Source organism: Etheostoma cragini, chromosome 7 (genome assembly GCF_013103735.1).
Source record: "Etheostoma cragini isolate CJK2018 chromosome 7, CSU_Ecrag_1.0, whole genome shotgun sequence".
NCBI lineage: Eukaryota > Metazoa > Chordata > Actinopteri > Perciformes > Percidae > Etheostoma > Etheostoma cragini.
Window position 1 is genome coordinate 8442288 of NC_048413.1, and position 13889 is coordinate 8456176.

The 13889-nt window shown below is 41.2% G+C and overlaps 2 protein-coding genes across 5 annotated transcripts; one reads left to right on the forward strand and one right to left on the reverse strand.

The window, feature by feature from the left end:
* The first annotated feature begins 268 nt into the window (after positions 1 to 268).
* Positions 269 to 7109, forward strand: hmga1a (high mobility group AT-hook 1a). 3 transcript variants are annotated; one of them, XM_034877244.1, is made up of 6 exons: positions 269 to 390; positions 1355 to 1473; positions 2480 to 2560; positions 4237 to 4293; positions 5078 to 6900; positions 6956 to 7109. In XM_034877244.1, the coding sequence occupies exons 2-5, from the start codon at positions 1375 to 1377 to the stop codon at positions 5144 to 5146; spliced, it is 306 nt and encodes a 101-aa protein (XP_034733135.1). In that variant the 5' UTR covers positions 269 to 390; positions 1355 to 1374; the 3' UTR covers positions 5147 to 6900; positions 6956 to 7109. The 3 variants fall into 3 exon arrangements, with proteins under 3 accessions (XP_034733135.1, XP_034733134.1, XP_034733136.1); XM_034877243.1 differs by lacking the exon at positions 269 to 390 and adding an exon at positions 495 to 631; XM_034877245.1 differs by lacking the exon at positions 269 to 390 and adding an exon at positions 526 to 741.
* A 1078-nt stretch (positions 7110 to 8187) lies between these two features.
* On the reverse strand, positions 8188 to 11672 carry smim29 (small integral membrane protein 29). Of its 2 annotated transcripts, none has more exons than XM_034877246.1 (5): positions 11447 to 11672; positions 10623 to 10893; positions 10419 to 10444; positions 10194 to 10299; positions 8188 to 8714 (listed from the first exon to the last, which is right to left on the reverse strand). In XM_034877246.1, the coding sequence occupies exons 2-5, from the start codon at positions 10728 to 10730 to the stop codon at positions 8646 to 8648; spliced, it is 309 nt and encodes a 102-aa protein (XP_034733137.1). In that variant the 5' UTR covers positions 10731 to 10893; positions 11447 to 11672; the 3' UTR covers positions 8188 to 8645. The 2 variants fall into 2 exon arrangements, with proteins under 2 accessions (XP_034733137.1, XP_034733138.1); XM_034877247.1 differs by lacking the exon at positions 11447 to 11672 and adding an exon at positions 11104 to 11408.
* Positions 11673 to 13889: the final 2217 nt, after the last annotated feature.

Genomic DNA, 13889 nt, shown 5'->3' on the forward strand with positions numbered 1-13889 from the left:
CCCAAAATGCTTTCTGAGCTTAAAGCCGGCTTGTGTTTACATTGGGGGAGGTCATATTTTACTCACCATCACTGTGGAGACTGGGGTATGTGTTAGGCACATGCATACACTATTAGACACAGTTTACTTTTTATAATTCCTTATATTTCTAAAAGTACATTCAGCTACTTTTACACATGCTTTTTGGTGTTTTGGTTTCCTGAAGGATACAGGAAGAAGGGGGGGCTCCTCTAGTAGGCTACTGTTGGTGGCCCATTTATCATATCTCCGCCCTCCCCCGGCTCTTTAAATTGCCTCAAAACTCCTCCTGGCTGGCGCCTTTTCCCCGTTATCTGCAGAGACAAGAGACACGCGTGCTACGTCGTAGGAACAAAACTTCTCAACCTGCTGGTAAGAATTAAAGCGCTTATTTCTTTATAAAAGGAAACTATTATTTCTAATTCACAGAGGGGTTGTGATTATGCAGCATGCGCTGGGATTTGAAAGGGGCGGGCTGTGTGTTGTCTGACGAATAAAAGCTGTAGCCTATATACGAGTGCAAGGCTTTTTAACCGGGTACAACCAGCCAGGCTTAGGGGAAACATTCCGTCTGTAGCCTGCTGAGAGCAGAGCTTGTAGCCGAGCGATAAAGGTGAGTGAGCAAGAAACACGACGGTGGAACTTTGCATGCTCGGGTTGAAAGCATTTTACAGCGTAGGCTCTAGCCGGAGCTCCGGTGAGAAGAGCCTGCATGCTTGAAAGGTGAAGCCGTCTTTTGTTGCTCTGGCCCCGGGCTTTCGTCGCCGCAAACGAACCCAAAAGCACCTCGCTCGCTTGCATTTTCTGTGCTTATTTAAACATATTTTTTATTTTTATTTTTTTGAAAAGTGGCACTGCCGGCTCGATTTAGCTTGCAAAATTCCACCGACAACACATGAGCCATTGTAGGTGGATGTGTCCACGGCCCCGGCGTGCAGACACGCTGTGAGATAGTTGAACGCGCAGGCCCGACTAATGGTCACAACACTAACTACACAGCAACGGGGCCTGTAAACATGGTTGGGACGGGGAAGGATCACCGGGTTCAGTAGTCTTTCGCAGATTTTTTAATTTATTTTTTTATGCGGCGTCCGACCTCCTACGGTGTCCCAGCTAAGCGAGCCGCCGGTGTGGTGTCAATCCCTCTTGTGTGCCACCGTTAGCGGTGTAATGTCTCTCCGATGAGACAGAAATAGACCTCAAAATAAAGACGGATTAATTTGTTTTAAACGCGTTTGGGGTTTATAGCACAGTCTTATAGATATTTAGATATACAGATTTTGTGTGTGTGTTTGTGTGTGTGTGTGAGGTCTGACCGGTGTGACTTATTTCCTAGGTCTGAAAAGCTGAGCAAACATGAGCGACAAGGGGACAGTTTCACCGAAAGAAAAGGAGGCAACAGAGAAGAGGGGGCGTGGAAGACCCCGCAAGCAGCCCCAAGTGAAGACCTCTGACGTAAATATTGCCTATTTATTTATTTTTTAAGATCTGTTGGAAAAGTGTCATAAGATCAGCTATGAGAATATCACCAACCTAAAACATAAAAGTTGCCTTATGCATTGAGAAAATGAAGGCCTTTAAGGTGTTAAACCGGAAACAAAACAAGCTCACAGCTGTTCCAGTTGATGCTCAGGTAGATTAGATTATAGCAAGATGAAGTAAAGTGCTCATGCAGATAACATAAGCCCTTGCTATTCTACTGAGCCCTCAGTGAATCAAGATATGGCTGCAGCAAGACCCTGTGACCATTTGCTCACCCCTTATCGGTGTACGCGTAGTCTACAACAAACGGCCTGTGTGTCTCAAAGGTTTGTAAGCAACCTGCAATTCAACACCTTTAAACCGATATTAACCCCCTTCTTGAACCACCTCCGCTCGTCATGTAATGGATGGCATGGCCGAGTCGAAGCACAGACTGGCTCGTATAGCTGTCACTCAGCGCCGGGTGTTTTGAGTATTGAATTGCTCGGTTGCCATGAGCTGCGGTTGTAAACACTCTTGCAATGCTACAGGAGAAAGGTCTGCCATGACGTAGCGTACAACCACAAATGATCACATGAACAGATACTGAATTTACCTTTCATTTTGGTGTTGATGGTAATCCCCACAGGGTTAACTTGGATATTCCCCTTCCTGTACCTCCAGTGAGACTGCTTTCATTTTTGCTTCTGAATGGCACTTTTTTTATTAACTGTTTTTATCTATTTTAGTCCCCCCCCCCCCCCCCCATGGCGTCCTTTGATTATGAGCACCTGTCAGTCTTTTAAGTTCACGTTGTGCATTAACATTGAAAGATAAACGTTGTGTCCGAGAGTCTTGCAAGTGTAGCTATGCCCATATTAATATTTGCTGTGACCCACTCCTCTTCCTAATATGTGCCCGAAAGAAATCCAGCCGATCAAGTGAAGATTGTTAGCTGACGGGACACGCTAACTTATCTTTTGACTGTCTTGATATTCAGGAACCAAGTGGGTCCCCTACCCCAAAGAGGCCCAGAGGACGGCCGAAGGGCAGCAAAAACAAGACATCCAGCAAGGGCAAAGTAAGTCAATGCTGTTTGTGGACATGTTTTTCTACATGATTTCGGCAACAGCTTCGATACATTCAGAGCCGGAATGGCGGCCATGCCAAGAAAAGACTTTGCGATTAAGCCACACATGGCGTTCGCTGTCCCATCTTCTTCTCTCACAACCATTTCCCTTCTCTAACCCCTGATTCCTTTCGGTTGATTAACACTTTAACGGTAGCTAACCCCATCCTCTTAAAAGGACGTCCTGCTGTTACTTGTGATGTATTGGTTGGCTGCAATTTATCCCCCCCCCCTCTTCTGGTGTCAAAAATAGCATGGCTTGGGTTTCCCATTGTAAAGAGCCACGGTTTATTGCCTTTTTTCTTTTTCTTTTTTTCAAGTGATGCTCACTCTGTACTTCCTGTCCTCCTGCTTCCTGCAGCTTGTCATGCACAGTGCAGGTGCAGAGGCCGCAAGACTGTTTCCAAGCTGACACTAAGCACCCCTCCGCCCCCACCCAGCACACAGCCATAGTTCTTTTCTGCCTGTCGTCTCCATAGCAACAACGGATTCTCTCCCTTGCCCCAACCCTCCAGCTCCCCCGTGTGCTCGTCCTTCACTGCTATGTATGGGAAAGAACGGAGAGGGTGTAAGAGTAAAACGCACATGCATGTATGATATAGGTTTAGCAGCGAGGGCCGAGCTGCAGAGGGTTTGTGTCTTCGCTCAGTTCCACCAGCTGTCTCTGAGCCTCAGACCAGGTGGCCAGCGAACTGGAGTGCCCTGTGTGCAGTTCCTGTCGGCCTTCCAGATAATAGCCAGTGAACCCAATGCCCCCTTTCCATGTGTCTCATTACAGAAGTACTACTGCCATCTGCAGGCACCTAGAAGCAGAGCTTTGTGGGGTTTTGGATTGTTTACCTTTTTACTCTGATACCCACAAAAAAGTCTTAGGGTAACTTTTTTTTTTTTTTTTTTTACCTATAAACCCTATTTTCCCATGTATTTGTGTGTAACTGACTGATGGAAACATCCATCTTTGAAATTGTTCCAGTATTCAGCCTGACTGCTGCTAACAACCTACAACGAAGTTATTGGGCAATTGCACACCGTCAATTTACGTCTACAAAACATTTTACCACGAGCATGCTCAGATAATTGGTTTCTCTGACTACATTGTGGAAAGGATCACTGCAGAGATCGACCTTTTTGTTGAAGTAAGATCCTTTTTTCTTTTTTAAACATAACATCCCTGAAATTGCTATTGCCAAACCTAGACCAGACTCTATTAAAATGGTCATTTCATCAGCGTAAAATACACTTCATTCAAAGTTGAAAGAAAATCCATCTGGGTTCCTCTTTCATCTTATCTCTGTAGCAATCCTTTCTTTGCTGTCAGAAACCTAGGGTAACAACCTGAGCCTGTTGGTGGCAATAACTGCCCTTTTAGCAGACAAAATTGGCAATGCACATTTGCTGTATATGATTTTAATTGCAGCCGCCAGTTGTAGCGTTCTCACTTAATACTGGACCAATTTAAAAGATTTTTTTTTCCCCCTCCCATTAGTCACTTGGACACACTAATGCTTGGGGAAAATAGGGTCCAGGTTGAAAAGAAAACAAAAAGAGCCTTTAACTGAGCAGACTTAAAAATCAGACCAATTGCCCCACCCATTGCTCTTTTTAACATGTACTGTTTTCCTTCACAGAAGGCAACAGCAGCCCCATCTGTCGGGGGAAAACGCAGGGGAAGACCTAAGAAGGAGGTAAGAGTCCCTTGACTGCAACATTAGTACTTTTTGTTTAAACCGATCCTCCCCCAATTGAATGATTGGTATGAATCTCTGCTGGGCAAAATTGCATTTTCCTAATTCCATGCCGGCCTGTTCCTCTGAAGACAAGTCATTTTTACTCATTGCAGCTATTTGTGTCAGGCAATGTGTTCATTTAGAGCAGCTTCTTGGCTGCATAAAGCTTCTACCTGGTCAGGGTTTTAAAGGCAAATCTGAACCTGCATGGCACTTAAAAAGGTTCTTAATACAAATGCTGAGTAATCTGACAGTTTTTGTCATTGTGAAATGAGTTGCCAGGCCATGTACACCAGGTAAAAAAAAAGCATGTTTTAATCTAGGAAAAAAGTGCGGTCTTGTAGTAGCATTCCGTCGTGCATGAGTGGTTAGGGCGTACTCTTGAAAAAGTCTGGATTGGATTAGTCACAGGAAGGAATGACCCAAAGTTACCCTCCTAACCAGCCCTCTCCTTTTTATGAATGAACATCTTGGGCAGTGGGAGTGGGGAGCAAAAGCATGATGCTCCATTGTGACTCACTACTCCTTTTTATTAATCACTTTTAACTACAGATGGCTCACCCTTCCCCTAAGAGTTCTTCATCAAAGAAGTTTTTTTTTTTATGTTAGTGTTTGGGGTTATACCAAGTAAAGAGTCACGTTGAGGCATGAATCACACGCCGTTATTGTTGATGGCATTTGAGAGGCATTTTCCTTGTGGGTGTAGTCTAGGCCTGACTCTTTTTCTTCCTTACTGTCACAGGAGAAGGAAGAAAAGGCATCCCAGGAATCATCTGAGGAGGAGGAAGAAGATGAAGAAGAGGACCAGTAATCACAACGCATGCTACCTCACTCAACATACTGACTTACTGTTAACCAGAACTGGGCTGTATCTCCAACACCAGTGCCACCACATGACCACTGTTCACGACTAAGCCCCCTTTGCCAAAAAGAAGGGTTCACACCGTACAAATATCATGCAACAGCACTGGATAGAACGATGGACCTTGCTCAAGCATAGATCTAAGAATTACATGAAAGGTAACAGCCCTTTTCTCTACATGTCATGTTATCACAAGTCTTTTATACTGGACAAAAGTGTGCTCTCAGGAGCCTGGACATTTCTGTTCCCCCCCCCCGTTAAAGATGGTTTGTAGGACATTTTCTCTGCTTAATGTTTATTTGTTGTACCCGCATCTGAGATGGTAGGGCATATAGATTTTTCTGTGTTTTGTACTGGACAAAGGTGAATTTTACCTATACATACTGTTTTTTTTTTTTTTGTGTGTGTGTGAAGTGGTTAACCTATCCTTTTGCGTTGTATTATAGATGGAGTTGAGCTTCAGTGTTTAGGATGACAATAGGTAACAGATGGTAGAAGCATTTTCCCCATTTCACCCCGTCCCACCAGTGGAGCAGAACCATCTTCACTCTCTCCTTTTTAGATAAAGTTATGCTTTTTGAACTTCCTTCACGGTCCTTGGCATGTAGTGGGGAGATGTAGAAGTGTATGGTTGGTCTGATCAGACTATTCTGATGAATTTACTGTTTTGTTCCTTAGGGTTACATACATTTGAAAAAAACAAAAACATGAGTGTGCTGCTTTTCATTTTATAATAAAACTCAAATCTTTTTTTTTTTTTTTGGTATGTGTTTTTTAAGGATAGGGTTGGCAGAGTTCTAGGCAGAGAGCATCAGTGTCATCTCTTCAGGGAGCTTTTACAAATGCTGTTACATTGGCATCTTTTTGTCTTCACGTGGTCCTCAGATTCCATCACTCGGAAGGCAAATTGCAATTGGTCGACCAAGGAGTTTGATTGTAATAGAGGATAGTTGGTGGCACAACTATCAAACGGCTGTACGTTTTTTCATTCCATCTAGCTCTCACGGCTTCATCTAGCTTGGTCCTTCTGTCATCACTTAGAACAGTGATTAACTTTTAGTCTTTTTGAAGATGTGAGGTGTATGCTGTCTGCTATGAGAAATAAATGGTTGTGTATTTCTAAGTGTCAGGGAACCTGCAGTCACAGTTCACTTAACTGGGTTTTTCCACACACCTAAGCTGCTATAACCTGTTACGAAACCCGGAAAACTGCAAACAGGCATGGCAATGCCTGGAATTTCATACCTCAACAGCTTACTTTACCATATAATTGCATTAAACTGGTTATTTGTTTTTTAAAATGTAATCTCTGGCATGAGTTGGGAAGATGTTAATACAAAGTTGTTTTTTTGTTAAACCTGACTGTAATGAGCTAACATGTCAAGTTTGTTGTCGTGTGCACATTCGCAGCACGTCTTGGCTCGTTCATAAACCGGAGCTTGCAGACAGGTTGTTTCAAATGTGTGAAGCAAGTCAGGGAGACTTGTCAGCTTGCCTATTGTGTTCGCTGACTGTGGTAGATTAGCAGGTGTGTTTTTATTCTTCTGGTGCACTGAAATGTTGCTTCAGATTTTCATGGACAAATGTTTGTGTTTGTGATAGACTGGGCACTCTTTCCAATGAACGGTTCTGTTGGCCAGTGTGTGTGCTTGGCAGTATCGCACACAGCCACCCTCGCCATACTCATACAATGGTCATTTCATGTTTTTCCTCATCATCGCACTACTCTGGACAACATCTGTATCATTTTTACATAAGATCTTGCATCCATTCATTGATATACTGTAAAGTCAACAGGAAGGGATCATTCTTTTTAATGTACACCGTATATAAATGTACAATGTCTATATTTCTATGGTGCCCTACAACAATTTGTATCAGAAATGGTCAATAAAGAGAAATTTCTTTGTCATTTTTCAATGTATTTTCCTACCCAACAGCTTTCCATGCAGGTGTGCAGTGTAATTTCCTCTACACTGTATGAACTTCTCAGCTAGTTTAGCTGCAGATGACAATGAGCACAAAGACAAAGTTATATTACTTTATTATGTTTAAATCAACAGCCTCAATTACGTCCTAAAGCAACAAACTGGTACAACAATCTGAAAGTTCCACTTAACAGTCCTGCTAACTTCATTCACATCAGTAGTTATGACTTTTGTCATGGGCAACCTGAAATCAGTGTTCCATGAAAACCTTTCCATGAGTTTTACCAGTGCATATTAAGGTCCTGATTGTACATTTATTTTAAATTGTGACTAGCCTATTTCATCAGTGTGTCACAAAGTCTTAATAGAATGCATATACAATAACCAGTGAGATGTAAAGATGACTGGGGAGCACAAAGGAAAATGTTCTGGGGTAAACTATTAAAAAACAAAAACATTCTGAAACACATTAATTTCATACCTGACATCAAGTCCAGACATTATCTGTACAAGACATTTTATATTCACAACCTATAAATGAACAACCCTTCAAGAACAATTCAAACAATGCTGTTTATAGTTTACATTCCTAATAAAATTCAGGAAGATTTACAATTCATCAAGAAAGGAGCAAGGTTTCCTGAGTGCTTGATACAGTCATACCTATGGCATTCATCTTCAGCTGGAGGTACATTTGTGCTGGTGCCATGCATTGTAGACAGGAGATATTTAGGACACTAGTCATAGCTCATTTTGTGGATGAGGAGGTCGGTGTTATTTACTTCCATATCTGGCTTTGCATGCCATTGATAAGAGTCATTGGATTTGGCAAAACCACTAAAAGATCCGGATTGTGGGGCAGCTTGGCAAATTCTGAGAGCCACTTCAAGCCAAAAGTGTATATTCAACCTTCTGACTCAAAATGAAACTGAAATAAAATCACAACCTAATCTGAACATTTAAATATCTTAAATCTATCAATATGAAACTTGAGATTAAAACTGAATTTTTGTAGTCATGCTAGTCTTTTACGTCAACAAATGAGACTCTTAAAGCATTTCGTCAAAGAAGCCATAATTGTTCTTAATGCACTGCAAACAGCACAGCAACCCGTGATCACAAACCCCCGTCAGTCCGTGCATCTGCCATGTGTAACCCACAGGAACATTAGCGCTCGCCGCATGTCGCCCACAACAACACAATGAATGTAAACAACAGCAGAAACCTACAGGAACCTTTATCTTTGGTGAGATTCCACCTTTCGAAACTTTGAGTCATGTTGCTGAACACCACAGTAAGAAAAGAGTTTGAATAAATAATTTCAAATAAATATATGTATGATACTGCATCTGTTAGGCACACAGGATTGGCATTGTCCCCCTGTCCGTACATACAAACCAGACATACCGGACAAACGGTGGCAACGAAAAATCAAACAAAGAAAATCTTGTGCATGACTTGGAAGAATGACTCATCTCTGTGGCCGAAAGTTTTCTCCACTCCGCCATGGTCTACTGCCATCATGCATTGACGTCTTTGGTCAGAAGAGGGCGTCGCTGTTGATAACTTTTGGCCCAACCTTGTACAATCTGAGGACATACAATGCAAAGTGCAAGCAGGGTTTAGTTGAGCACTGTGATTTATTTCAGAATTTCAGCACCATTTTGTTTCTAGTGAGGATATGTGAAACTGTTGTGACTATAATAGAGGGTCAGTTCACCCCCCCAAAAAAAAAAAAAGACTTACCACCCCCACCCCCCCAGTGGTATCAAGCCATGATGATGTTTCCGTTTTATGTGATGAGCCCGTAAGATTTCTGCATCTGGAACAGTGTCCTGGTTACTGAATATAATCCACAGCCCTCAATGTTAAAAGTATTCAAATTCTCCTCAGTAACAGGGACACTGGTTCTGGAAAGTCATGTTACTCTTGAGTTTTTTTTTTAACCAACAAAATTCCATTCACTTTCTCTGTATTGGATTGGCAGCAGGGACGGATATCCCAAAAACCCACAAGCTAAGAAGAAGTAAGTAATAATCCTGTAGCAGTAGGTGACAAAACGATGTTTTGTGATTTGGGTGAGATGACCCTTTAAAGAAGTTAAACTATCCTATTTTTCATATTTCTTATTTTCACAACTGGAGTAAAAACGTAATGAGCAACTATGCCCATGGTCAATACTGCCACCTAGTGTTTCCCATTGCTCAGTGCATGATTGGACTCAACCAGGCCAATCATTTCATTTTGTTGGTGTTATTCCATCCATAACCATCTATTCAATCTATTTCTATTCCAGCTATTTCTATACTGCAGCATTTGTACCACCAGGAGAGTACAGATCAACTTCAGAAGCAGGTAAGACACTATTGGTTTAAAATTTAATTAGAATGGCAGCCACATGTACACAATGGCATAGATTTGGTATAAGAAATTAATGTTAGATTTCCTCTTACATAGGACAATAAATCATCTATTTATCTTAAGACACTAATGTTACCAAACATGAATATTGATTTCAGGATATGATTGAGAGGCCACATTTTGGGTGGAAAAACAAATGGTCAGTCATGTTTATAACATATTTGATCACTTGAGAGGAACTCTATTGTGAGGGATGTAAGGCCTTCTACTATATTACTACTGTCATATTTTCTACTGTACTTTTGCAGCTTAGTTTCTATTGTGGAGGAGGAAGTGACTAACCATTTGAGGAACTTGTGTGCTGTTAAGAGTGAATGGTGCAACCAAAGACAACCACATTGTTGAAAAAATACACTGAGAGCAAACAAGTAAACAGTAGCTATGTCTTTTGTGAAAAATATGGTCAGTTGTATTAAGACCTGACGTGTAATTCAACCCTTTACATTTAGAAAGAATGTGCACCTTCCTTATGGTAGCATTAATTGAAGGATTTTTCACATGCTAACTGGACTTAGCAATGCATTTTTTAAGTGATAATACTGCGATCTTCTATTGATTTCACAATGACAACTTGTCTCACTTGCAGTTGGAAAATGTCCCAAAGGACACAAAACTACAGTAGTTTGAAAAGAAGCGGTGCATCATACCCTTGTATCCTCCTCTCTCCACAGCATTTCTTGCTCGGCTTCATTAAGTTCCTCTGATGGATCATATGTGTACACTGGTAACAGCTGATGACGAAGTCTGTCAATTCTGTGGAACAAAATGAAATAAATCATTGATAGAATCCCTGACACTTTGTCACAGAAGTGAATCAATCAAGTTGATCATGAAAGCACTGTGAAATCAAAGTAGGTAGATTACAAGCCTACCTCCTTTTTCTACGAATGTACATGACCTGAAACAAAATGAAGAGTATTACATATACTATGTCTCTCACTTAGTTATCACAGTGTCTTTTCATTTCTCCCACATTAAAGGTTTTAATTCTACTTTGCACTTGTATACACTATGTTTATCAGAAAGTCACTTTTGTGTAGGTCGTCCTACGCCAACCAACCCAACTAGCCACTTACCACAGCTGTAGCTATTCCAATAATAGTGATGAGGAAAAATGGCACCAACACATAGCTGACTGCCACATCCCCATCTATGATGGCAGGGGGCTCAGTAGTGGTGTTCATTGCATATGTTCAGGAGATGGGGGACACAGGCTGCTGCTCGTGCAGGGCCTTTGCAAGCAGCAAAGCCCCTCGCTATGACTGACAGTGTGCTCTCTCCTCGGGCTGCCTCATCCTTCTCGTTCATGTGACTTCCACATGGTGCCCTTCTTAATCAGGGAGAAATCTGATGGAACACGGAGTGAAAATAATTTGCTCACAGTATTAAGCATATCAAGGAAGTAGCACAATCGCATAATGGCCGATAAGTTACTTGTTTGGATATATTTCCCCAAATTGAAAAAGAAAAATAGATAAAGGCTTTGAACATGAGCTAATTAGCTAGCTACATATCTTAACGTAAAAAGTCCGTCTTGTTGTTAGCAAGTAACGTTACCGTAAAAGACACTTTACTTGCTGCGGTTAGTTGGTTTCCTGGTACTTGGTGATATATGCTCGTGTGGCAGCCGCAAGCAGACTTAAATATAATACCAACTGTTGTCAATTTATTTTCCCGTTTAAAAGCTTCACATTACGGCTATAAACCTATTAGCCAGCGTTACAAGCTAACGTTCTACAGTTGACGTTACCGTTAGCTGTCCTGGACGACAGCAGTAGCGTTACTGACAAGTTGTTTGCAAGCTGAAACTAGCCTTCTGCATCAAGACGAGGTTGATTTCGAACGAGCTACAATAGACCTGTTTATAGTTTTTGACACATTGTAATGAATTCTCACTCACTGTGCGATGTGGGAAAATCCTCTCTTTAGAGTAACGTTATGTTGTGGCTCACAGTCGTCCGTTAGCAGCAACAACAGCGACACTTCCTGTCTAAATCTGTCAGAGTAAAAGTAACATGACCACACAAAACTACTCTAATTATATGTCAAATAATACTCCTCCTATGTAGTCCTACTTATCACATTTTTGCCCGTTTTTTTTCTTCTCACCGACAAATTATGAAAACAACATGCCCAACTGAGTTTGACAAAAAAAAATGGTAAAGCCCATAGACTGCATATGTATTGAAAATATATTCAGTCTATGGTAAAGCCCCATCTGCTAGCAGCAGCATGTGAGTGAGTTTAAACTGAAAAATCCGTGATTTATACAAGATATAAGTCCAGGGTTGCTGCTGTTACTTATCATTATTCTACAATGTTATGTGGTGGTTGGTTACTGTCTATGTTTGGATGTAATGGTTTATAGTAAAAGTGTGGTTTAGTTGCACTTGGCTCCAGAGCGATGCTCGAGTGTTGGGGAAACAACAATGCGCATGCCTAAAGCTGCAATTTGATTGGCTATTTGCCGGGTACTGTTGTCGTCATTAGCTCGTAGTAGAAGCTTACGTTAAACTTTAAAATGTAACGTAGTGGTCCGAGTCTAGTGGTTTGTTCTCGAGGACTTGTCAGAGAAGACGTATTTTTCTTTGCTTTCCGTCACGTGTGTGCTGTTCGGTGAGGGATACAGAACAGGCTTTCAGGTTCTAAAGGATGAAAATATCAAACATGAAAGCAGCAGGAGAACGTTGTAAAAAACAAAACATGGCTAACTTTACCGCGTTGTCCTAAATTACAGTAGGCTACACAAACGGGGAATTGAGCAGCGTAAGAACTGTTGGGTTAGAGTAATAGAGAAATATGGCTCTGTGTTAGGTGAACTGGTAGCCTAAGGGTCCAGTGGGATTATTACTTACAGGTGTTGAACTGTGTTGACAACGTAGGCTAATGTGGAATGGCGCATTGCGGCGGATTTCCCCGTGGGCAGAGCAGTGCCACATGGTAGGAAACACTGACACGCAGGTGGACCAGAACACCTGGCTACAGGAAGAACGTTTTACACACATTCACCTAAGGAGTTGTGAAAGTTTGCAAACCGTGATGCTGTTTGACAGTTGTACACAGGAACACGTAAGCATTCAAACCAGATAAAGCCATGTCTGTGATACAAATGTAAATACCAACATTTACATAACTTTTCTCAACAGCTCTCCAAAATCCAGGAAGGAAAAACTCCATGAGGTTTTAAAGAAAAGACCACATGACTGAGGCTACCAGTTAACCATGTCACAGCATCCATCCATGCATCCATCCATCCATCCACCCAAGTAAGAATGATCTCTCTTTCGTCTTTAAAAAAAGAAGCCAAACCAGTGGGTGACTCTTTTATCTGGGCTTCACCGTAAACGATGGGTTGATTTATGAATAAGGAAGAAAAATATATTTCTGTTTTCTTTTACTTACCATTTGTTAAAACCTACATCTATGGGCAAAACAATTTTTTAAAGTCATTTTGAAAAGCTGTCCAAAGATCTTGTAAACTCGCGCATTCAATTTTAATATCCTGATCAGAGTTTAATGGACATATAACCCCTAGTGCTGGAGGTGCCGGGGGGGGGAGAGGGCACTCTGATGCACATGCCATGAGACTGCTTTAAGAAATGGGACTTCCGGGGGGAATTTGCGCCTATATGGAAGGTATTCGAAGATGTGAAGTTCCCCTTTGTCCTAGTGTATTTGTGATAGGTGATCCTTCTGTTCTGAGGGGACTCAAACAGCTGTCATGCTGGGTTACAAACGGACCATGTGTGAATGGAAGGCCGCCAACTTGGTATTTAGCAGCACTAAACAAGCAGTCTTTCAGACTTACAAACAACTCAGACCTTTTACCTGATGAAATAAACCAACATTAAGTACCTTGATGGTATTTCAACTCACTGTAAACTCTCTTAACCTCCATCTTATTGTAACTATTGAAAAAATATATTTTGTTTATACAATGCAGTGCTTTTGTTTGCACTGCAAATATTCTCTCCTGCGTCCTATCTCGCCATAGAGTAAAGTATTAGAGCTCGACCGATAAAGGATTTTTAAAGGCCGATACGAATATTTGGTTATTTAAAAATCTGATCTGCCGATTTATCGGTCAATATGTATATTTTTTAAATACAGAAACACGTTACAAAACAGATTTCCCTAAAATTAGTTATTTGTAGTGATTTATGAGTTCTTACTAAAATAATGTGATAATAATTTGTTTTATTGTCACAACAGAACAGAGGAAAAGTAAAATATATTAAAGTTTTGATAAATTAAATGTATAAAACTTAGGGCTGTGCAATTAATTGAATTTCGGTTTCGGTTTCGATTTCGGCTCCCAACGATTATCAAAATAGTACAACCGA